Source organism: Staurois parvus, unplaced genomic scaffold (genome assembly GCF_062004578.1).
Source record: "Staurois parvus isolate SC_StPar_1 unplaced genomic scaffold, SC_StPar_1.0 ptg000510l, whole genome shotgun sequence".
Classification (NCBI taxonomy): domain Eukaryota; kingdom Metazoa; phylum Chordata; class Amphibia; order Anura; family Ranidae; genus Staurois; species Staurois parvus.
Window position 1 is genome coordinate 99039 of NW_028318306.1, and position 24239 is coordinate 123277.

The following is a 24239-nucleotide window of genomic DNA, read 5'->3' on the forward strand; positions in this document are numbered from 1 at the left end:
TAAAATATCAGTCTTGGGTGGACTGTTTCTTATTGACCCATATTGATTGGATTATGTACATCAAGCTAATCCCTTTTAAACATATATTTTGAAAAAACACAAAGGACTCTGGGACCCTATACCATTAGGTTGCCTATTGATTCTATACAGTGGTCTTAAATGATGGCATGATCCATTAAAAGATTATTTGCATGTAAGATGTTTCCACAAACATACAACATGTTCAGATCCATTGAATAGGCATATTCAGGCCTGTGGAGCTAATCCACAATTTAGTCCTTTGCTATCAAACAACATTAGTTTAGTCATCGTAGTGTCTTCAGGATGTTGTTCTTCGGTAGAATACAGACCAAGAAGATTAAAGTATAACCAAAGGCAAACATTTTTCTTAGCTTTGGATAGAGTGGATAGGGATTAGAACATCTGTAAGGTTTTTATTGTGGTCTGTGCCCCTGGTAGAGAGATTCACCATCTATATTTGTCCTGTTTGTTATTATTATGGACAATAAAAGTAAAAGAAATTCAAAACTTTGAGTTGTCATGGGAACAGGAATAGAGGGGACAAGTTTCAATGGGGACACTAATTCTAGTGATCCTGGTGGCAATCAGGGATTTCCACACTGTGGAGGGATTTCTTCTGACTTCTTCTTCTGGCTAAGGGACAGGAAGTGAAGAAAAATCTCCCCAATGAGACACAGATGGCAAAAAAAGTGACAGAGGTTATAACCCTGTATGAAATATTTTTTTCCATTTCCATTTTGTCAACAATACAAAGGTGCAGATTATTTAAAATATACTTTACACCAACATGCATCATTGTTTAAAATACATCACTGTACAGTAAATGAAATGAATGGTAGACACCACCAGCACATCTCATAAAGATTTCTGTACAGCTATTGTGTAAATACATCACTTTGGCATCACAGATTAGAAATCTTTCATAAACAATGGTAGTTGTTCAGTAAAGCTAGTCAGTAGTTTCTTCAATGTTTTTTTTGATGATGAGCTCCATCAGGAAGATGTACTATAAACAGTAATATTGATGTTTTGCACCCACTCAAAGGGGATCTTATTGATCACAAGGCAAGAGTGGTCACCTATAATACCTAGAGATTGTCAATGTTGGACTGCGCGGGGAGAAGGGCAGCATTCCCACTTTTAAAAAGACAAAAATAGGTATATAAATAAAGGAGAAGTATGGCCAAATCTATTTTGGGCATGCTTCTCCTATGGATCACAGGAGGGCACTTACACTATATTGCCAAAAGTATTGCGATGCTTATCTTTACACACACATGAACTTTAATGGCATCCCAGTCTTAGTCCATAGTGTTCAATGTTGTCTTGGCCCACCCTTTGCAGCCATAACAGCTTCAACTCTTCTGGTAAGGCTGTCCACAAGGTTTAGGAGTGTGTCTATGGGAATTTTTGACCATTCTTCCAGAGGCACATTTGTGAGGTCAAACACTGATGTCGGACGAGAAGGTTTGGCTCGGAGTCTCCGCTCTAATTCATCTCAAAGGTGTTCGGGTTGAGGTCAGGACTCTGTGCAGGCCAGTCAAGTTTCTCCACCCCAAACTCCTTCATCCATTTCTTTATGCACCTTGCTTTGTGCACTGGTGCAGTCATGTTGGAATAGGAAGGGGCCATCCCAAACTGTTCCCACAAAGTTGGGAGCATGAAATTGTCCAAAATGTATTGGTATGTTGACGCCTTAAGAATTCCCTTCACTGGAACAAAGGCCCAGCCCCTGAAAAACAACCCCACACCATAATCCCCCTCCACCAAAGTTTACACTTAGCACAATGCAGTCAGGCAAGTACCATTCTCCTGGCAACTGCCAAACCCAGACATGTCCATGGGATTGACAGACAGAGAGGTGTGATTCTTCACTCCAGAGAACATGTCTCCACTGCTCTAGAGTCCAATGGTGGCATGCTTTACGCCATTGAATCCGACGCTTTGTATTGCATTACTTGGTAATGTAAGGCTTGGATATACAGTCATGGCCGAAATTGTTGGCACCCTTGATATTTCTCCAGGAAATCATGTATTTCTCACGAAACGTATTGCATTAACACATGTTTTGCTATACACATGTTTATTCCCTTTGTGTGTATTGGGACAAAACAAAAAAAGGGAGGAAAGAAAGCAAATTCGACATAATGTCACACAAACCTCCAAAAATGGGCTGGACAAAAGTATTGGCACCCTTTCACAACTGCGGATAAATAAGAATGTTACAAGCATGTGATGCTCCTGTAAACTCACCTGGGGCAAGTAACAGGTGTGGGCAATATAGAAATCACACCTGAAAGCAGATAAAAAGGAGAGACGTTCACTTAACCTTTGCATTGTGTGTCTGTCTGTGCCACACTAAGCATGGACAACAGAAAGAGGAGACGAGAACTGTCTGAGGACCTGAGAACCAAAATTGTGGCAAAATATCAACAATCTCAAGGTTACAAGTCCATCTCCAGAGAACTAGATTTGCCTTTGTCCACAGTGCGCAACATTATCAAGAAGTTTGCAACCCATGGCACTGTAGCTAATCTCCCTGGTCGTGGACGGATGAGGAAAATTGATGAAAGATTGCAACGCAGAATAGTCCGGATGGTGGATAAGCAGCCCCAAACATGTTCCAAAGACATTCAAGCTGTCCTGCAGGCTCAGGGAGCATCAGTGTCAGCGCGAACTATCCGTCGACATTTAAATGAAATGAAACGCTATGGCAGGAGACCCAGGAGGACCCCACTGCTGACACAGAGACATAAAAAAGCAAGACTACAGTTTGCCAAAATGTACTTGAGTAAGCCAAAAGCCTTCTGGGAAAACGTCTTGTGGACAGATGAGACCAAGATAGAGCTTTTCGGTAAAGCACATCATTCTACTGTTTACCGAAAACGGAATGAGGCCTACAAAGAACAAAACACAGTACCTACGGTAAAATATGGTGGAGGTTCAATGATGTTTTGGGGTTGTTTTGCTGCCTCTGGCACTGGGTGCCTTGACTGTGTGCAAGGCATCATGAAATCTGAGGATTACCAAAGGATTTTGGGTCGCACTGTAGGGCCCAGTGTCAGAAAGCTGGGTTTGCGTCCAAGATCCTGGGTCTTCCAGCAGGACAATGACCCCAAACATACGTCAAAAAGCACTCAGAAATGGATGGCAAAGAAGCGCTGGAGAGTTCTGAAGTGGCCAGCAATGAGCCCAGATCTAAATCCCATTGAACACCTGTGGAGAGATCTTAAAATTGCTGTTGGGAAAAGGTGTCCTTCCAATAAGAGAGACCTGGAGCTGTTTGCAAAGGAAGAGTGGTCCAAAATTCCGGGTGAGAGGTGTCAGAAGCTTATTGATGGTTATAGGAAGCGACTGATTTCAGTTATGTTTTCCAAAGGGTGTGCAACCAAATATTAAGTTAAGGGTGCCAATACTTTTGTCCAGCCCATTTTTGGGGTTTTGTGTGACATTATGTCATATTTGCTTTTCTGCCTCTGTTTTATATTTGTTCCAATACATACAAAGGGAATAAACATGTGTATAGCAAAACATGTGTTAATGCAATACCTTTTTTGTGTGAAATACTTGATTTTCAGGAAAAATATCAAGGGTGCCAACAATTTCGGCCATGACTGTAACTGCTCGGCTATGGAAACCCATTTCATGAAACTCTCTACGCACTGTTGTTGTGCTAATCTGAAGGCTGCACAAAGTTTAGAGGTCTTTAGCTATTGACTCTGGCAGTTGGCGACCTCATGCACACTGCGCTTCAGCAAGCGCTGACCCCACTCTGTCATTTTACGTGGCATACCACTTCGTGGCTGAGTTGCTGTTGTTCTCAGTTGCTTCCACTTTGTTATTACCACTAACAGTTGATCGTGGAATATTTAGTAGCAAGGAAATTTCATGGATGGATTATTGCACAGGTGGCAACTCATCTCGGAACCACGCTTGAATTCACTGAGCTCCTGAGAGCGACCCATTCTTTCACAAATGTTTGTAGAAGCAGTCTGCATGCCTAGGTGCTTGAGTTTATACAGCTGTGGCCATGGAGGTGATTGGAACACCTGAATCCAATGATTTGGAGGGGTGTCCCAATACTTTCTCTTTCTCTAATATAGTGTATTTCTGCATGACCCAGATTCAGCCAACAGTAGGCTAAAGCCCACTGTCACCAGTCCAGGCTCTGTAGGGATCACGGCAATAACGTGAGCACTAGAGGGGAGGGGCAGAGAGCGTGAGACTGACAGTGGCTCTCTACTCAATGAACACTGATAACCGAGCAATCAGCGGTTTTTGAGCACTCAGTTCTTGGTGTAGAGGCAATGGGGGACAGATACAGCACTGGATCGATCCTACATCCACCTAGGTTAGTATAATTTTTTTTTTCAAATGCCACATTTCTTATTTAAATGCAGATACTTTTTCAATTTGCAGTAATCATATATAGATGAAAGGGTGGCTAACTGAGATTGACAGCAAAGAATTAGAGCAGCGGTAATGAACCTATGGGCCCCGGGAAGATATACCAGGATCTCTGGTAAAAGAAAATCACAAATTTGGATTGCCACCAGAACAGGAAAAGAGGGGACATTTTTCCAATAGGGACACTAGTTCTAGAGAGGAAGATGGCAGCCAAGGATATCCACACTTTGGAGGGTTTTCTTCTCACTTCCTCTTCTGGCTATGGGATAGGAACTGAAGGGAAATGTCCCCAATGGGACATAGATGGTAAACAAACTAACGAGATATAACCCTCCCATACTCTATCCAAAATGAAGAAAAAAGGTTTGCCCTTAGTTCTACTTTAACATTCTAGTGTCAACAAGCCTAAACAGAAAAGCAGAACTAGATTTTATCAGCTATATTCAGCAAAACACTAATATAACCTGTCTGCTCCAGCAAAGCATAGCATGAATTAGTTCTACCTTTCTTGCATGACTGTATGTAAAACGTAGGTAATATTTTATAGATGATGCTGCAATATATTGCAGCCTTGCTTAGTAAAGTGTTATGTTTAAAATGTGGAAGGAATGCCTACTACAGCCCTTGCTGACCAGGGCTCCTGAGATTTCAGTGAATGAGGGCAGAGACATAGCTGCAGGGATTGTAAGGCACATGATCAGAGTAAACTCGTGATGAACAGCTCTGAAGAATGAAGCCTACAAGTCAGAGTAAATTTCATTACCTTCTTTCCTCTCCTGACTTGTGTGTAGTTGACCTGCTTTTCCAGTCCGGCCATGGCTTCCCCACGTCTGGAGACATTCTGCTGTTCCAACAGGGATCCTGCCACCCAACTTGTGCTGGATTATCAACCTAAGATATTTAGCTCCCTTTGCATTGGTAGTGGGCTGGTTAGTCTCTTACTAACCATTGTACAAATGCTGCCTAAAACAAAACATGGCTTTAGGAAACAAGGGAGATCAACTTTGCCTAAACCTTCCTCATCAAAGATCCTCCTCTTAGTCATAATATGTGATATGCTTGGCTGTTTAGGTAAGGCAATCCAAATATTGTATGTGTTAATATTTGCATGCATGTTTTTATATTCATATATCACTTAACTTTTTGCCCAAGAATAATTCTTACTTGTGTCTAGTATTAAAACATCAGCAAGGATAATGTTTACTTTAGTATGCAAATATAATTATCACTGATATTAAGATCCTGTATTATGTTGGTCTTGCATGGGACAATCTAATTGGAATTTGAGCCATGCTTTTGGTCATCTTCAGCATTTCTCGGAAATGCATATCTGAAGAAGCAGTGTTAGAAAATTTCTAGCATGCTGGATATTTAGCTGTTTGAAACCTTGAAGCAGTATTAAACCCCAAAGCAAACATGTATTATAGTGCAACCTACCAAATCTTAGATGTGGTGTTTGCAACTGTTTCTTTTTTAGGTTTTCTTTTTGCTATTTTCATCTGGTAATCCAGCCAGCAGGTCTGTTGTTTTTCAGAAGCTCAAGCTCTCCAGCAGAATGTTTGTATAAGAAAAAAACCATTTACCACTGGCAGGGGTGATTAAAATGATTAGCTTTTATTTATTCATGTAAAACTTTTATATAAAAAAAAACTGCTTACTGTAACTGATTTTAAAGTGGGAACTGGAGTTTGGCTTAAATTTGTTTTTTGTATTCAAATCTTCTAACACATTTAATGCTTCCCTCCCGCCAGACTTAGAATGCTTCTGTCTGCTGTGCCTGCAGTGCTCATTCCTCCAGAGTTGTGTCCCACTAATACTGGAGATGTGTTACTGGCTAGATCACCAGGTGAAAAAGCCAAAGAAAATAAAACGAATGCAGCCACCACATCTAATGATTGATAAAGCTGCAATATAATACATTTTTTTGTTTTGGGTTTAATACCACTGTGCAGTAATTTACATTATTATCACCTGTCTGAGTCACTACAACCGTTTCTGTGTATATTTCAGGCTTATGACAGATGATCAGATTTAGGTATTTGGGAAATCTGCACATTCAAATAATTGCAGCATTGTGTTTGGAGTGTATTCAGTGAATTTTAAGCTGAACTCCTGGTATGGTCTTATTTTCGTACATACATTGGTCCAGATTGGCACAATGTTAGTATAAACATATTCTACCTGATGCACAGTAGCAGTCGACTGTAGTGATCTTCCAAGTTCTGCTCAGGTTCTATGGGAGTAGCTTCCCTGCTATATGCTGACCACAGGGGGTCACTTCCTTGATGTTGCTGCGGATCATAGAACAACTTGTATTTTGTTCAATAAATAGGAGTTCTCTGAATGGAGGTGGAGATCATGACATCACTGCCCATCCTCTCCATCTTGTCCAATGAGAGAACCATTGTATTCATTGAAAAAATACAAGGTGATCTATGAATGGCAGCAGTGCTGAGTGCAGGGGCGGACTGACAACTCATGGGGCATCCGGGCAGTAGGGAATCATGGGCCCCCGTGTCCTCACCCACACCCAAAAAAGCATATGAAAAAAACAATGAAAGGTACCAGGGGTATCTCATGGGGCCCCCTACTGACCCCGGGCCCTCGGGCAGTGCCCGAGTGCTCGAATGGTCAGTCCGCCCCTGGCTGAGTGAGTAATCCGCTGTTGTTAGTGTACAGTAGGGAAGACTCTCACATAGGACCTGAGCAGAATATAGATGGCTGTGGCTATTACTGTAGTAGCCCCAATTACTACAGTGATTTTCAGCACCTCCAGTGGCCCATCAGACCATAATTACATTGTGCCAAACTGGACCAGTGTAAGTTGCAAGTAGACAGGGTTGCCACCTCATCCCTTTAAAACCGAACACATATTATTTACACAGGTTCTGTGGCTGATTAAGGTGGTAATTAAACTCACTTAGTGACTTATCTGCATTAAATTAGCCTCAAAACCTGTGTAATTAATATGTGTTTGGTTTTAGAGGGATGAGGTGACATTCCTAAATGTAGATCATATCTCGAATTCAGCAATAATGCTCCTTGTTGGAGGTTTTTAGACTGCTCAGTTCAAACACTGTGGTCAAATCTGCACATGCTTCTCATTCTGCACCTTCCTGAACATCCAGATTGTTAAGCAAAATAACTCACATGATAATGGTATATTTGCGACAATACCATTTTTGTTCAACTAGACTTTCCATTCCACCTGAACTATATTGAATCAGGTGATTGGGCTCAAAAGTCAGGGGAAGCCCACACATTTTCCAGCTGACATTGAATTATTCCTAAATGACCTTTAGGTCAGTCTGCGTACAATCTGAAAGGCCATGAGACCAACATGGTTAAAAGGTTTTGTCTTTGAAAGTTTATGGACAGTGTCACATGTAAGATATTTCCTTGAGTCACATGAATGGCCTGCGTGTACTTCACATTTCTTCCAGGGCAGATTGCCTTAGATAATTGATTGATAGTGTTTCAACCCAGCAATTATGAAAATATAACCTTAAGTTGCATTAACTGTACAAATCTTCCATTCAATGTTTCACGTTAGTGCATTTAAACATGTGTGGACATTGATGGTTAGATATTGTGAGGAGGAGGGTCATTGCATCAATTAGGCAAGTTTACTAATCCAGCCCCAGGGGACAGTTTGAGTTCATTATGTGTGAAACAAGTTTTCCCTGTCTACACTATAATGAAGAGTTATTAGCTACAGAATGAACTAGTTATAAGTGAATTAAGAGTGTTAGACTGGATTTTTTTGAATTTAGAAGATTAATGGGAGTTTATATTCTCCTTTCGTAATGAAATGCACATTCCTAACTTTGTTAATAGATTTAATAAACAAAAGATCAACACTTTTCAACCTTTTACCTAGAAGGATCCATTGAAATAAACAACAAATTTAAAGGAACCCCTGGTAGAAATTATTATATATACAGGCCATGGTGATCAGTAAGTTGTAAATATAGTAATAAAAGTATAAAGACTGTAGCATATGTAGTGGTAGAAACGTCCCCTGACAATGATGATCTGTGGAAAGAATGCCTTCCCTTTACATTGTTGCTCGGTGTAGAGCCCCCCATGCATAGAGGGTCAGAGGGAAGAATTCTTCTTACACTGATGGTATAAGTGGGAAAAATGCCTCCCTTTTCCTTTTGGAGGCTCTCGGACCAACTTAGTGATTCTAGTTCCTGGACTATGCAGGCGGTTGAACAATTCACCATTGTGCATTGCTCAGAACCCATAGCAACCTCTGGAGAAATGTTTATAAACAAATTCTGCAATGGATGTTAGAGCAAGTATATATAATTACACAGAAAGCATTAAAACTGCTCAGCAGTAGGATTAGACCCATACAACTTCTGTCTTGTAGGTACAGCTGTTCTCAAAAGTTCGCATACCCTGGCAGAAATCGTGAAATTTTGGCATTTATAATGAAAATATGAATGATCATGCCAAAAACTGTCTTTTATTTGAGGATAGTGATGAAGCCATTTATTATCACATAGATGTTTGGCACCTTTTTCAATCATAATGATAACAGAAACCACCCAAATAGCCCTGATCAAACGTTTACATGCCCTGGAATGCTTGACCTTGGTACACAGACACACAATATGACAAAAAAGCCTGGTTACAATATGCCTGACAACACCTTGACACACCTCCCCCGGATTTTTTTTGGCATTGGTACAGTAAAGGCCTCTGTCACGTACCTTGGTGGAAGGCCGAGTTGACGAGAGGGCTTCCCTTGTGGCTCTAGTCCGAGCATCCCTGAATGTGGTGACAGAGGTGCAAGGCTCAAAGAAGCATGGGCGCTGATAACTTGATAACATGTGATTGCCATGGTCAGGGATGTAGTCAAGGTGAGCCAGGGTCATACACGAGGGCTGCTGAGGAGGGAGGCTGGGGTCAGTACCAGGTTAGCAAGCAGAGTGAGGTCCAATCAGCACCAGGAGATCAGACTGAGAATAGTCAGAGGCAAGCCGAGGTCAGCACCAGGAGATCAGGCAGAGAGTAGTCTAAGGCAAGCCGAGGTCAGAATCCGGAATCCACAGAGCAAGGTCAGGAGCAAGCCTGGTCAGCAACTGAAGATCAGCCAGTACAAACAGGAACACAGGAACATGGATCAGAGGAAGCTGAAGAACATCCAGCGATTAGTACACAGCAGAGTCTCCTTTAAATAGACAGCGCTAATGTGGGAAACGTGCATGCCGATAGCGCATAGAAATGCACTTACGTGTCAGTGCACGTTGGATATTAGCCTGGGATCATCTGTGTGCTGGTACACATTCATGAGCATTAGCTGCATAGGAATGAGCAGTAGCTGCACTATAATTAGCATTAGCTGAAGAAGAATTTGCATGAGCTGCAGAATAATTAGCACTAACCGCAGAAGAATTAGCATTAGCTGCACTAGTTTCCTGACAGCTTCCTTCTAGCAACCCGACCATGCAGCTCATTTTAGTTCAAGTATTGTTGTATTGTGCTCCTTGAAACAACCACACCATCTTTTTCCAGAGCAGTCTGTATTTCTCCTGAGCTTACGTGTGGGTTTTTCTTTGTAACCTGAACAATTCTGGCACTTGTAGCTGCAATCTTTCTTTGTCTACCTGACCTTGGCTTGGTATCAAGAGAAACTTTCCACTTCTTAATAAGTGATTGAACAGAACTGACTGGCATATTCAAAGCTTTGGATATCTTTTTATGTTCTTTTCCATCTTTATAAAGTTCTACTACCTTGTTACGCAGGCCTTTTGACAGTTCTTTTGTGCTCCCCATGGCTCAGTATCTAGCGTGTTCAGTGCATCCACATGAGAGCCAATAAACTCACTGACTATTTATACACACCACAGACACTAACTGCAATTTAAAAAAAACACACATGTGGGAAATTAACCTTTATTTGCCATTTTAACCCCTGTGTCATCTTGATTTCTGTTATCATTATGATTTAAAAAGATGCCAAACAACTATGTGATAATAAATGCCTTCATATGATCACTTAAATAAAATAATTTTTTTGGCATGATCAGTCATTTCAATGTAAGTGACATTTCATGGTTTTTGCAAGAGTGTGCAAACATTTTAGCAAAACTGTATTTTATTAAAACCGGAAAAAAGAAAATCAGAACACATTTAGAATAGTTGTCTGACCAATCAGAATTATGGTTTAAGGTTGTCAATAAAAGGCAAGGTAAGCCAAATGGTTGCTGTTGACAACAACATTTCTTTTCACTTTCTTTCTTAGAGTTTTAATGAATCAGTCCCATGAACTGACAAAACATTTTGATAAGTGTGCAATTAAGTATTTGAATTTTGAGAGACCACTTGAAAGCCTGCAACATTTGGTTCTGAAACGGGGACCCTTGTAAACTGAAACTCATAACTGCAGAGTATAGCAACATGAATAGGACACAATTGTACTCACATTTGTAAAACTAAGAAGTGCTTGGGTTATTTAACCTGCCAACGTTAATCCAGTCCTAAAGTATTGTCTTTGAGTGTTCAGTTGATTTATGTAATGAATCTGGCACCCATGTACACTGAACCTACTGTCGAGTTTAGCAACATGACTAGGACACCATTGTAAAGGGGACTGTGGAGAGGATGTCTCACATCTGGAGATATAATAAGTGACTGAGTTTTTTACCCAGCCAGTGTTAAAAGTCCTAAAATAGTATCTTTGGGTGTTCTATTGATTTATGTAATGTCCATTTTACAGATCATTGAATTTCAGTTGCTTAAATGTTATTATGCCTGAAGGGCTTATAGCCCAACAAGGAAAGCTGAAGGAATGATGGTCATGACGAATACAGTATGATGGCTAAAATAATTGCTGATCCACATATAAAATCACTACTTAAATAATTATTGGGAAAAGCAGAATTTCAATGTTGGGACACCAAGGTTGCTACAACTAAAGTAAACTTATCCCTTCCCCAAGCATATAACATAGCAATACTTCCATAATCCACTCCATCAGATATATCACATGCATTCCTTCTTTCCCCCAAAATACACAATCTAAGCAGGCTGCAAAGTAATTCAAGGCAGGTTACCTACATTAGGTAGCTAGGCAGCCAGTTGGCTGAGGCTAAGGAAGGGGTTAACTGTCTGTACTTTTTCCCCAGGTTTTCTGGAACCTGGCCTACCTGCCCTGTGACATATATATGTAAGGGGGGAAGGCTGGGGTCATGGGTTGCTGCCGCATGATTGACCAGGATGCTGTAATCCCATACAGCTATGGAGGGGCACTGCTACATCCTGCAGTCTGTTCAAAGCTATCAGACACAGGAGAATACCATGGTATGGACATTGCCAGCAGTGGGATAACACCTTGTAAGGATATGCCTGGGCCATTAGTTTAGTCTTGTTGGACTGTGCTGCAGTTCTTTAAGTAAAAGTTGCATCTACTGTTTAAAGCCTGGTCTGAAGTTACTTAAAATGGGGCGTAAGTTGGTTCCTGGCATATAAAATAACTGGGGTCATTGAAAGCAGATTTGGGGTATGAAGCAATGCCACTACAAAAATTTAACTTGGCAAGGCAAGTGGAAAAGGAGTGTGGTTGCTATGAGTAACCAAGTAAGTAACCAAGTAATGGTGTGAAGTGTTCAGCAGTCTGTCGTGCAGCGTGGTACCCGCCAGGGTGGAGGGTCTTTCCGTAGCGAGGGGTTGATGATCTGGCTCTCTCCTCAGTGGTTGATTTCCCATAACAACCAGGGACACAGCCAAGGCACGTGGTATGAGGGAGAGTAAAAAGTTAACTGAGAGCACACATGAGGTCCACACAGAAGTTCGGCAGGACCCCATTCTGTAACTGGGAGTGAGATGGCAGACATACGGTGGAAAGGTGGAGAGGGCACAGGCACAACGTGTCCTTCTTAAATGCAACATGTTAAAAGCAAGGTATGTAGTGACATGAGATGGAAGGCTTTACAGAGGAACTCTGCATTTAACACACAAAACACAGTGTATGACTGCTCTCTAAGCTGGAGTGCCACCATAAGGTTGACTTCTCTCCGCCTGGTCCTGGGCATTGTTGAAGGAGTTCACCAAAGCAAAGGTACCCCATGTGCAGGGCACCTGGTGAGTCCGCCTCCTCTCAACATGGCACAGTTGGAGTGGCTCCGCCAGCCCACACATTGATTTACAAGTTTTGAAATTTTGTAAAAGGTCAATAGCAATCATCTCCATTTGGCCACTGATTTATGTGGAGAGCAGACACACTACTGTCACAGGAAAAGATTTATTTGACATGTAAGCTTTGATTGTGGTTAATATTGTGTATGTAGTATGAGTGACAAGTAAATTGCAGTCAATGGAGAATAACTAAGTCTTCGGGAACAGATTACAGTATTTTTTTTTATTGGGCATAGGCTTTAAAGTTTGCCATACATTAACACTGTACAAACATTTTTCATCAATAAAAATATATCTGATTAAAGAAAAAATTGACCCAGATTTTTCAATAAAAGTCTATTTAATAATCGATTCACTGTAAGAATTGACTGTAATTCCTCTGAAAATTATAAGTGTATGGCTAGCTTACCCACCTCAATTGTCTTTATTTATTTTCCCTTAATCCTTTGCACTGCAGAAATCAAATAAGAGCAGAGGATTCCAACTTGTGAGACAATTAGGATTTATTGCAGTATGCTACAAGTTTAACATGTTTTCAGCCATTGGAAGTTGGAAAGTATTTATGTAATTTATAGGAACAGGAGACCACAGAGAGAACCTCAGTAATGTAATGAATGCAAGCAGGTGACACCAGCAAGCTGCAACAGGGAATAAGGGTGATGCTTTTCTGGCTATATGATGGGGCTAGATAAATCTATTTATATTCTGGCAGCTACTATAGTTCGGGAGAAGGAAAGAAAAAAAAAAAAGTTTGACTCCTGCGAGTAACTGGCTTTTTGATGTATCAATGTGCATTGTGATACTTATGACTATTCATTTGCTTTTGGTCCTCACCAAGCATGGACACACCAAAAAACATTCCTGACCTTTTTTTCTTCAGTGCCTTGGAACCTTAGTCCAGTTTGCCTTATGCTCATCATGTAATTGTCTTTTCAGGTGTTATACTTCGGTCAACGGTATGGATATCCTCTCCATCATTTGTTGGCAATATATCAGAAATTAACAATACCAGTGTTTTACATGCTGCTTTTTGTGTGGGAAGTGCGGTAAGTTTAAATATTTTTATTCCTTAGGAATTATTCAGATAAACATACACATTTATGATTTTGTTGAGCTTTATATACTGTAGCTGGTTGTTTGTGTATATAACGTTTCCAGTATACAGTTTGTGGTCTCTTTCATTCTTACCTCTGGGTTTTTACAACTGAGAAATTCTTCAGACAAGTATACCTACTGTAGGTTAGAAGTAAATAATGAATAGTACGTTTCCTGTAAAATCTCTCCCTTCTTCACTAGTGTACAACTGTGCATAGAGAACCAATGAATTATAGCAGATATAAACCCCAAAATTATAGAACCATGTAGCACCATCCTAGTTTGGTATGAGAAGCTAGATTATAATATTTTTGTACTTAGAAGGGAGTAGCAGCCAGGGAGAAATAGTTAGAGGGTCAAATTTGGGTCAGGGCTTAGAGGCTCTGCAGATCAGCTCACTGATACCTCCCCCTCATTTAGAGACTTGGAGAAATCTCTAGAACTCAGTGGGTGGGGGTGTGCAGCAGCTGGTCTGCACTCTTAAGGGATCCTGGCCAATCCTCGAGCTGGAGGCTTGGCATGGGGTTAGGACAGCCCTTAAGAGTGTCTGAGCCTGCTCAGTAGCAGGAGAGTTCAGGTGGAAGATGGAATGAGCAGGCTGGAGCGAAAAGCCTGGGAGGGGGCCCAGGAGAAAAGCCTACCTACAGGCGCAGGAGCTGGAAGGGATGATCTCTTACCTTCAATTGTCCCCTGGGAGGGAACAACCTTGGAAGGAGGGAAGGAACCAACCCAGCTTAAGGCTTGAAGGCAGGCATCAGCCCAGCCCACCAGCTTGCAGCAGAGGACTGAGTAAGTAATCCCACACACCCTGGGCCAGATAAGGGGAGAGGGCATTCTGATGGGAAACCTGACTAGCCCCCATCTGGGACTGCTGATTCTAAAGTGGCAGATTCTGGCCCCCCTTGCCCAAAGATTCCCTAAGACCGCTGGGTGAAGAGGAGTTTTCATCTGGGGTCTGAGGAGGTACACCAGGAGAGGCTGAATAGCTCTTCAAGAAGAGGATTTCTGTCTAATGGACTTGTACATAGCTGTTAAGGAGTTTGTCCTCAGTTTACAGTTACCCTGGGCATCCCATACACCCATCTACCTCATCCAAGTTCAATACTCTTCAATAAAATCCAAAAAAATAAGCTCAAGGACTGTTTACTGTTTCCTGTGTGCAAGGTATGAAGGAAATACGTGTTGCTATAGGGGAATCCAAAATCTCTAGCGACTCCTAAGGGGTTAGTGCTACACCCATTTATTTCAGTTTACATACAGAACCTTAGTGGTTAGACAGTAGAGGCTCTGGCATTTGACAGGTAAATAAAAAAGAACAGGATTTGCCATCAGGAGAGTTGAGGCACAATCCTAAACTTGGAGAGGCTTCAGTTACAGCCTAAACCTAGGATTCAAAAGGTCTCCAAATGGCCACATGCATTGGAGACTGACACAAGTATTTGCCACATGATACCTGCACTTCATCACCGCTGTTATCTAAGGCAGCTTTTAGTCCATGTGAGATTCACTTTAAAGTTTTGTTAAAGTGACTGTAAACCTCTAACAAAAAAATTAACAAAGCACATCCTTTTATAGTGTGTACTTGCCTCAATCACAAAGACTGAGTGTGATTTCTGTCAGCAGTCTGGTTCTTCTGCTACACTGTGCATTGTGTCATTTCAGGCAGGTTGTGCTGATTCCATAGGAATCAAGGGATATAGTTGGGAGAGGGCCTCCATCATACAACTTGTGATTTACAGTTGCAGCTGTGCATGTTTCCCAGTGAGATGGAGTAGAGGAGGGTATGTTGTAGAGGCAACGTGTTGTATAAAATGATCTTTACAAAGTTTGTCCAGTTACAATCACAGCTTTATTTCTGTAGGTACTCCCTAACCTTCTGCAGATATTCCCTTCTTAGGAAAAGCATTAGATGGATGGGTTAGTTTTCCCCCCTCAAAAAAAACAACTGGTGCCAGGGATGTTTTTTTAACTGTTCCTTTTAAATCTTCCATAGCAGGTTCAAGCGTGCATTTATATTAAAAATATATTTTACCAGAATGATCTCTCAGTGGTCAGATCTCTCCTAAACATCCAACTATAATTTGATGTCTGGGAGTAGCTATTAGCCTTAATTTTGTTAGAACTGCAGATGTTGAACTAAACAAAGGGAGAACAGGCACCACTTATAAACATTATGGGAGGGGATTACTATGAGCTTTCCTAAGAATATTGACTCTTAGAAATGATTTAGAATAGTTTTTTTAACATTTTGTTCTTGCCAGAGAATGTGTTATGTTGATAATGGGACCTCCGGTTTTCTTGTAGATGTGGATACAGCTGTTCTACAGTGCAAGCTTCTGGTGGCTGTTCTGCTATGCAGTGGATGCCTACTTAGTGGTTAAACGATCAGCAGGAATAAGGTTTGTAAGCACTCTCTATGGATTACAGCAACTGTGCCACAGAAGATGGAAACATCTTAAAGGCGACTTTTAGAATGCAACCATAACCTTTACCAGATAGATATAAAAAGTGAACCTGCACTTTGCCAATGCAGAACAGGGTTTTATTGTACTCATCCTCCCCCCTCAGCATCTCATACTCACCTTTCCTTTGCTCTTTTGCTGCTCTGTTCATCTGGTGGTGGTGCTGTTCATCTACCTGATGCCTTCAGGTAGGGAGGACCATGTGGGAGCACCAGCGCTGTCACATCAGGTGGGTCTATAGTCCTGTGTAAGCTATGACTTGAATGAATTGGATCTTATGGAAAAGGTTTTCTCTGCTCCACAGGAGTTGAATGGAGCAACGGGGGAGAGCAAAACAAAGGTAAGATTACACTACTAAAAGGGGGGGGGAGTAAAATGTGAATCATACTACTGCAGTTTAAAGCAAACCTGTGCTGGCCCTGGCCACATAACTAGTTCACTTCGATGTTCCCCCTCTACCCACAAGTACATATACATATTCCTCTCTACACCATTCAGGGAAGAATGCAGCCCTGTATAGGCTGATCCGAGCTTACACAGGGCTGACTAGCTCCCTGGCTCCATGTGACAGCACTGGGCCAATCACAAATCATTAGTACTACCACATGAGAGGATACAAAGGGCTCCTTCACACCTGTATGTAAAGAATTAATGGCTGAGCTTTAAACTTTTTAGCTTCCTTATTGTAGTAAAAAAAAAATCTAATTTTTTTATTCCAGCTGTCATTCAATCGTTTTACCATGATTGTTAATTGTCATTCATTTTCTCAAAAAAATCATCTACAGACATGTGTATTTGCATATGGCGTTTATAAGGAAAGAACTAATGTATCCCTGCCATCATTTTAGAGGTGTATGATCCCTAGGCTGGTATATGATTGATTGGCAGGAATTGCAAGATGGTTATGCAAAAGTAATGCAAGGATGGCAGCATTTCCCTTTATTTTGCCTGCACTGGGTCAGGCATGTCAACACTTATTTTTTTTATCAAAGACGGCATACCCTAATTCTTTAACATCCTGGGGTGTGTGTTTTTTTTTTTTTTTGTTTGGCACAACCGTTTTAAAAACTCTGTTTCTGCTTTCTTATAAAGAGACTAGTTCTTTTAACTCTTAACCAAAGACCAAAATGTGTTTGACTTTCATATGTGTTACATTAAAACATTGTAAAAATGCACTATTGGAATTTGTAAGAGTATTTTATTAATATATTCCATTTACTGAAAAATAATGGAATGTGGATAAAGTGTTCAGATAACATCAAGTGTAATGTTCCCATCATTCCCAAATTTCTTGGAATGCCAAGGAATCATTATGTGACCTTCAGCGAACAGTACAAAAAAACCTGCCTTACATAAAGAATATTTTTATTGCTCCATAGCAGATGGAATATTCTAGCTAACACTTGATATTCATGATGGTTTGAAATGAAAGTATATATGTATGTATGATATAAAATGTATCTATGAGGGATTCCAGACATTCTATTGCTTCCTGCTTTAATAACTGAACAAATCATGTTTATGCTTTGTAGTTTGTTGAGTAAGTAATTTTCACCCATAGTAAACCAGTCAGTGCCATGATAATACTAAACCTAGCAGCATCTACAGATACATTTAGGGCTCAGTCATGCCATTTGTACTTCCATACATTTTGCAATGTAGGGTATGCAGGTAAAAATATATTGTAATATTCAGGGGTATAGCGCCTCAGGACCATGTGCAAAGCCTTTTTAAATGCAAGCAAAGCAGCAACACGGAATTCACTTAACTCTAGAAAATATAACAGAAAAGTCCACTTATCTTCAGCACAAACAGCATAAAGAAAACAGAAAGAAACATAAAGTTCATAGATGGGATTTTCCCCATGGTTAGCCCAGTCCAACTGGGACTGTTTGGCAGCTCCCAGCGCACACATGCAGGTCTCTCTCAAAACTCCTACTCCCCACACCTAATATCCAGAGATTCCTGTTTTATGTGCTGCTTCCTGGAGGCTGCTTAACCCCATAGGGACTGGAGTGCCCGTAGTTAGGAGTGGAGGCTCTTTTTCCACCTGAATGTCACTCCGAACCTCCACAATTCTGGGTTCTTGAATACTTCTCTGCTAATACAGAGAGAACTGCAAGTCAGTCCTCTCCTTTACATGACTACCCTGGAATACCTCAACCATGACAGGTGAGACCCCTGAGTACACACCTTTTTTCCCCATAAAGGGACCATAACCCAAATACCGGCACCACATAGCACCCATCTTGTACAATAAACAAATGTTCCATACTCCTACAAGCTGCATTTTCATATCATTCCATGTCTTTTTAATAAGACCTTTTAGCACTTTAGGCCAATACACATTTAAATTAATAGCAACAAGCAAATATAAGATGAAGAGTCGCACTCCATAATTATCTTGTTCTTGATATTCTGTTGATTATAAAAGTAACTGCATAAATATGGGCTTAACAAGGATGTGGTCAATAAGAGGTGGTTTGTAGCGATGCCATGGATTTGGGTATGTATTTCCTATTCATGGAAACCTGTGTTACCATAAAGCATGTCAAAGGGTGAAGGAGCCCATAGATGCTTTATTGGAACACTGCAAGTGTCCAAAACACCCTTGAATTTCTTTTTGAAAGCTACATGTGCTCTGATATGCAAATTTCAAAAAGAACTGGTCTGCCACATCCTGCGCAGAAAGTACTAAAATTCACATATGAGTGTCCTAGATGTCAGGGCATCTACAGCCAAAGGGGGTGCGGTTGGGGTAATAAAAAGACATCCTCACTATGGAGTTATAGCACTCCCAAACTGCAAATGTAAATTAACCCTTACTATCCTGATCCCCCTGTAAGGCTGCTTTCACACTGATGTGTTGCTTTACTTGCACCGTGGGTGCAGTGCAGTGCATCTGCAACTTTCCTTGGTTAGCTGCACTTTGCCATAGACGCCTATTATATCCTGCAGGTGTGGTGAACTTTCAGAAAGTGCGCCAGACCCGCATGATATAATAGAAGTGTTTGGCTAAGCAGAGCACACCTGGTGTCCGGAAGATCTCTTCTTTTCTGCTGCTGGCTCCACTCTGGAGACTGCTAGCCAGGATAAGAGGTAGAGAGCAGTTGGAATCAGAACGCATGGGACAGGAGCTGGTACTACAGAGGAAGCATCGGCTTACATGGCTCTAGCTCCCTATTACAGCTCCAATTTTACAAGTAGTCCCACTGCACTCTGTTTGATGCTCTGGGATAGTTGGTAAGCCAGAGATCTATCAGTCACCTGGACGTCATCTACTAGTAGACCACGATCTACTGGTTGTTGACCCCCAGACTAATGGCAACTAAACATCACTATATTTACTACTGTGATGTTAAAAGATCAAACCTAGCTCACTCAAGTGAATTGTAAAGTTAGTCAAACACATATAGATTCTCTACAAGCTAAGATTAGAGTTTGTTCACCCTTGCCTAGTCTGCTGCTGTATGTAAATTTGGTAACGTGTTTTGCAAAAAGGCAGCCTGTTCATTTTAATTAACATTTAATTTAACATTACTGTGCAGTGCAATGCAAGTGCGCTCAGAAGGTGCTCTGGGGTGCCACACCACAATAGTGTGAACAAGCTTACTGATTTCAATTAGAACTTAGTTTGTAATGTGGGTTGCTTCTCTAAATAAATAATGAAAAAATGTCCTCTCAATTCCATAGTTCAGTTTTATATGATGTTCAGCATAGCAATAATTTCATTTGAGAGGTCATGCCTTCATTCACACAGTATTCACATGCTACAAAGATATCTTTGAATTGCCTCAGGCAGTAATAAGCTCATCTGCAATTCACATGAGTCAGAATAGGAGACTATACAAAAAATGTCAGTATCCTAACATAGATTTTATGTCCTGATTTGAGATAACTAAGAGAAACAGAAGTCATTGACATTTTAATGTTTAGAAAACGATGAGAATTTACTATTGCTGAAGGCATTGCCATACTTTTTCAGCACAGGTAAAATGCAAAGGAATGAAAATATAGTATGTCTTAATTGTATAAGACAAGAATTAAGATTCATACAGGGTATGCTGCTGCTTTTAGGAGATTGGACATTAGGGTTCTACATGTGTTAAGGCTGCCAACTCAGAGACGTGCCTTGTGAAAGTGATGGTGAGGAGAAAGCCAATCTTGCATGTAAGGGAAGACAAAGAAATATCCCTAGGAGGTTTAGAAGGGGATTTCTGATTAATGAACAGGACCAGGTCATGATCCAATGTTGAAATTGGGGTACTTCCTGGGATTGAACCTCCCTGACTTGTGCAAGCAGAAATAAGACTTCCAAGTGCAATGATAAACTTTTGGAGAAGTCGATTTCCTAGCCTTCAAGAGTATACGGATGACAAATCCAATAGACCCCTGTTCCTCTAAATCTGGGCTTCAACAGCCTGTCTTTACACGCTTATTATTATTATGCAGGATTTATATATCGCCAACAGTTTGCGCAGCGCTTTACAATATAAGGGAGACAGTACAATTACAATACATTTCAGTACAGAAGGAATAGGAGGGCCCTGCTCATGGAGCTTACAATCTAAAGGAAGGGGGAGTTTATAGCTGCGGGGGATGATCTGGCAGAGGTGATTCAAGTACAGTTCTTAGGTGGAGGTGGGGTAGGCTTCCCTGAAAAATAAGTTTTCAAAGATCGCCTAAAGACAGACAGGGTGGGGGCTGACTAGACATGCTGTGGTAGGGAGTTCCAGAGGATGGAAGAGGCTCTGGAGAAGTCCTGGAGGCGAGCGTGGGAGGAGGTGATGAGGGAGCTAGAGAGGAGGATATTATGGGAGGAGCGGAGTGGGCAATTTGGGCGGTATCTGTGGATGAGGTTAGTGATGTAGCTAGGGACAGTGTTGTGGATGGCTTTGTAAGAAGTGGTTAGTATTTCGAATTTTATACGTTGGGTTAGTGGAAGCCAGTGGAGGGATTGGCAGAGAGGGGCAGCAGTCGTTGATCAGTTGGTAAGGTGTATGAGTCTAGCAGCAGAATTTAAAATAGACTGAAGGGGGGATAGCCTGTTTAACGGTAGACCAGTGAGGAGGGAGTTGCAGTAATCGAGGTGGGATATCACCAAGGTGTGAATAAGTTGTTTTATGGTGTTATTGGTCAGGAAGGGGCGGATTTTGGAAATGTTCCAAAGGTTGAGGCGGCATCCCAGTCTTAGTCCAAAGGGTTCAATATTGAGTTGGCCCACCCTTTGCAGCTATAACAGCTTCAACTCTTCTGGGAAGGCTGTCCACAAGGTTTAGAAGTGTGTCTATGGGAATGTTTGACCATTCTTCCAGAAACGCATTTGTGAGGTCAGGCAATAATGTCGGACGAGAAGGCCCGGCTTGCAGTCTCCGCTCTAATTCATCCCAAAGGTGTTCTATTGGGTTGAGGTCAGGACTGTGCAGGCCAGTCAAGTTCCTCCACCCCAACTCACTCATCCATCTCCTTATGGACCTTGCTTTGTGCACTGGTGCACAGTCATGTTGGAATAGAAAAAGGCCATCCCCAAACTGTTCCCACAAAGTTGGGAGCATGAAATGTCCAAAATGTCTTGGTATGATGACACCTTAGGAGTTCCCTTCACTGCAACTAAGGGGCCAAGCTCAACCCCTGAAAAACAACCCAACACCATAATCCCTCTCCACCAAACATTACACTTGGCACAATGAAGTCAAGCAAGAACCGTTCTCCTGGCAACCGCCAAACCAAGACACGTCCATTAGATTGCCAGACAGAGAAGCGTGGTTGGTTACTCCAGAGAACATGTCTCCACTGCTCTAGAGTACAGTGGCAGTGTGCTTTACACCACTGCATCTGACACTTTGCATTGCACTTGGTGATGTCAGGCTTGGATGCACCCATTCCATGAAGCTCTCTATGCACTGTTGTGCTAATATGAAGGCCACATGAAGTTTGGAGGTCTTTAGCTATTGACTCTGCAGACAGTTGGCGACTTCTGCGTACTGTGCGCTTCAGTGTGCACTGACCCTGCTCTGTCATTTAAGTGGCCTACCACTTTGTGGTTGAGCTGCTGTTGTTCTCATTTGCTTCCACTTTGCTATAATACCACTAACAGTTGACTGTGGAATATTTAGTTGCAAGGAAATTTCATGGATGGACTTATTGCACAGGTGGCAACCTATCACGGGACCATGCTTTAATTCACTGAGCTCCTAAGAGTGCCCCATTCTTTCACAAATGTTTGTAGAAGTATCTGCATGCCTAGGTGCTCGATTTTATATACCTGTGGTCATGGAGGTGATTGGAACATCTGAATTCAATGCTTTGGAAGGGTGTCCGAATATTTTTGGCAATATAGTGAGTATATATATATACTACTATTGTGCAATGCAATCCAAGTAAAGAATTTTACTGTAAATCAAAAATCCTATTTTTCAAGCAAATTAATTTTCAATAAAATCCCACACAGCTTTGTGAAAATCTTCTGCATGCTGCATTTTGGGTACTTTAACCTGCAAGTCATTTGAATGAAGACTTTCACAATTTCATTACAATGCACCTGTAAATGAATTTAAAAATTGCATCGATGCACCAATGTGCATTAGGGCATCAATTAGAAGCCCATAGAGTCCACACATGACCCTCAAGATGCGTGCAGCTTTAATACTGGTCTAGCTGATTCAGAACTTTCTGAGACACTTACCTGGAAATAGTATGCAGATCACTAATTCAGAAATATTGATGATGGTGACAGACTGACATCAAGTGTACTTTAAAGGAGGCAGCCCTCATATGTATCTCAGTACAAGTTTTCTTTAAAGTAAACCTTGGCCTTTTGGCCTTCTCGGCCTTTTGGCTAAGATCAAGTGTAGTATCTGTTCTTATCAGTATCAAGTGGGGGTGCTCCACGACCATTCTAGCTTTGCGGGGATGGCTGTTTGTATAGTACCGCTGCTGTTATGATGGGGGTCTGGACGGCTAGTACCGGGGGGACAGAAACCGGGAGCCCACGAGTTAAGCTGGGGCCTAGGAGTAATTCCCCCGAGGAGACCGGAAGGACCCAGTTCCTCCTGATTTGAACGGATCTACCTTGTCTGGCAAGGGGTCGGGAAGGCAGAGTCCGCAAATCAGTGCCCCCTGAGTAGTCGCCTCAGGGGTGCCACTAGTAACACCTGGGTGTAGGATCCCACTGTGTGAAGATGGCACATGGTCACTTGTTTACAAACTTTTTCTGCACAGAGCCCTTAGGACCAGGCCTTCTGGCTAGGACCAGGGCAATTTTTGCTACAGGCCTCAGGGCCTGGTCTGTGCACAATTTGGCACGACCACTTTTTTATTTTTTATTTATTTAATTTATTGCACCTCCCACGTTTGTCACTTTTTCTTTACTTATGTGTGTGTTTTCACAGGATGGAGGGTGTGGGTCCTCGGGCCTGCCCTGAAGTCTAGGGGGAGGATGTGTGGCCTTTTGGTTCCTTCCTCCCCTGTCCCTAGGGGGTGTTCTCTCCGGGAGAGCCCCCTGACCAAGTACTGGGTGTCTGGCTTCGGCTGGACACAAGGAACGGTGGTCCACCAGGCCTTTTGGCCAGAAGGACCAAATGGGAACCTTGTCCCTGTCAGGAGCTTCGTGCCTCGGGGGATCAGGGTAGTGGTCCAGCCCCTTTAGGGGTAGGACAAAGCACACCCCTAAGTGCACTTTTTCATGTGGTGTTTTGCACTTGCACATTTTTTGTGAACACTTACGGGTTTTTTCGTTATAGTTGCACGTTTGCGGACTTTAAAAAAAAAAAAAAAATTAGCCCATGGTGATAAGGTTTGAATAGAAGAAAGAGATTCCGTGGGCAGGTGTCTTTTTTACACATAACGAGTTGTCGTTAGGAGCACCTTCTTAAATTGACAGGACTAATCTGTGTACCACATGAGCACATAGCCAGTCTGTGGGAGCCAGAATTATTGTTGGTTGGTAGAGAGTCGAATACTTATTTTACTCACTGAACTGCAACTCAATTTATAACATTTGTATCATGTGTTTTTTCTGGATTTTTGGTTGATATTCAGTCCCTATCATTTAAAATACACCAATGATGAAAATTATAGACCCTTCATTTCTTTGTAATTGGGCAA

General features: G+C 41.7%; 1 protein-coding gene and 1 pseudogene across 2 annotated transcripts in view; both read left to right on the top strand.

Annotated features, from left to right (window-relative positions):
* The window catches only part of LOC149451898 (G protein-coupled receptor 143-like), an 84680-nt gene that overhangs the window by 24116 nt on the left and 36325 nt on the right, over positions 1-24239 (top strand). Inside the window, exons 1-3 of one of the 2 annotated variants that reach the window (XM_089690010.1) lie at positions 5150-5499; positions 13513-13622; positions 15976-16070. In XM_089690010.1, coding sequence (XP_089546136.1) covers positions 5244-5499; positions 13513-13622; positions 15976-16070 — 461 coding nt within the window. In that variant the 5' untranslated portion in view covers positions 5150-5243. Of the gene's footprint in view, positions 1-5149; positions 5500-13512; positions 13623-15975; positions 16071-24239 lie in introns of those variants that run through there. The other variant, XM_089690011.1, reaches the window with a different exon arrangement.
* On the top strand, positions 22952-23032 carry LOC149451899 (U2 spliceosomal RNA; annotated as a pseudogene).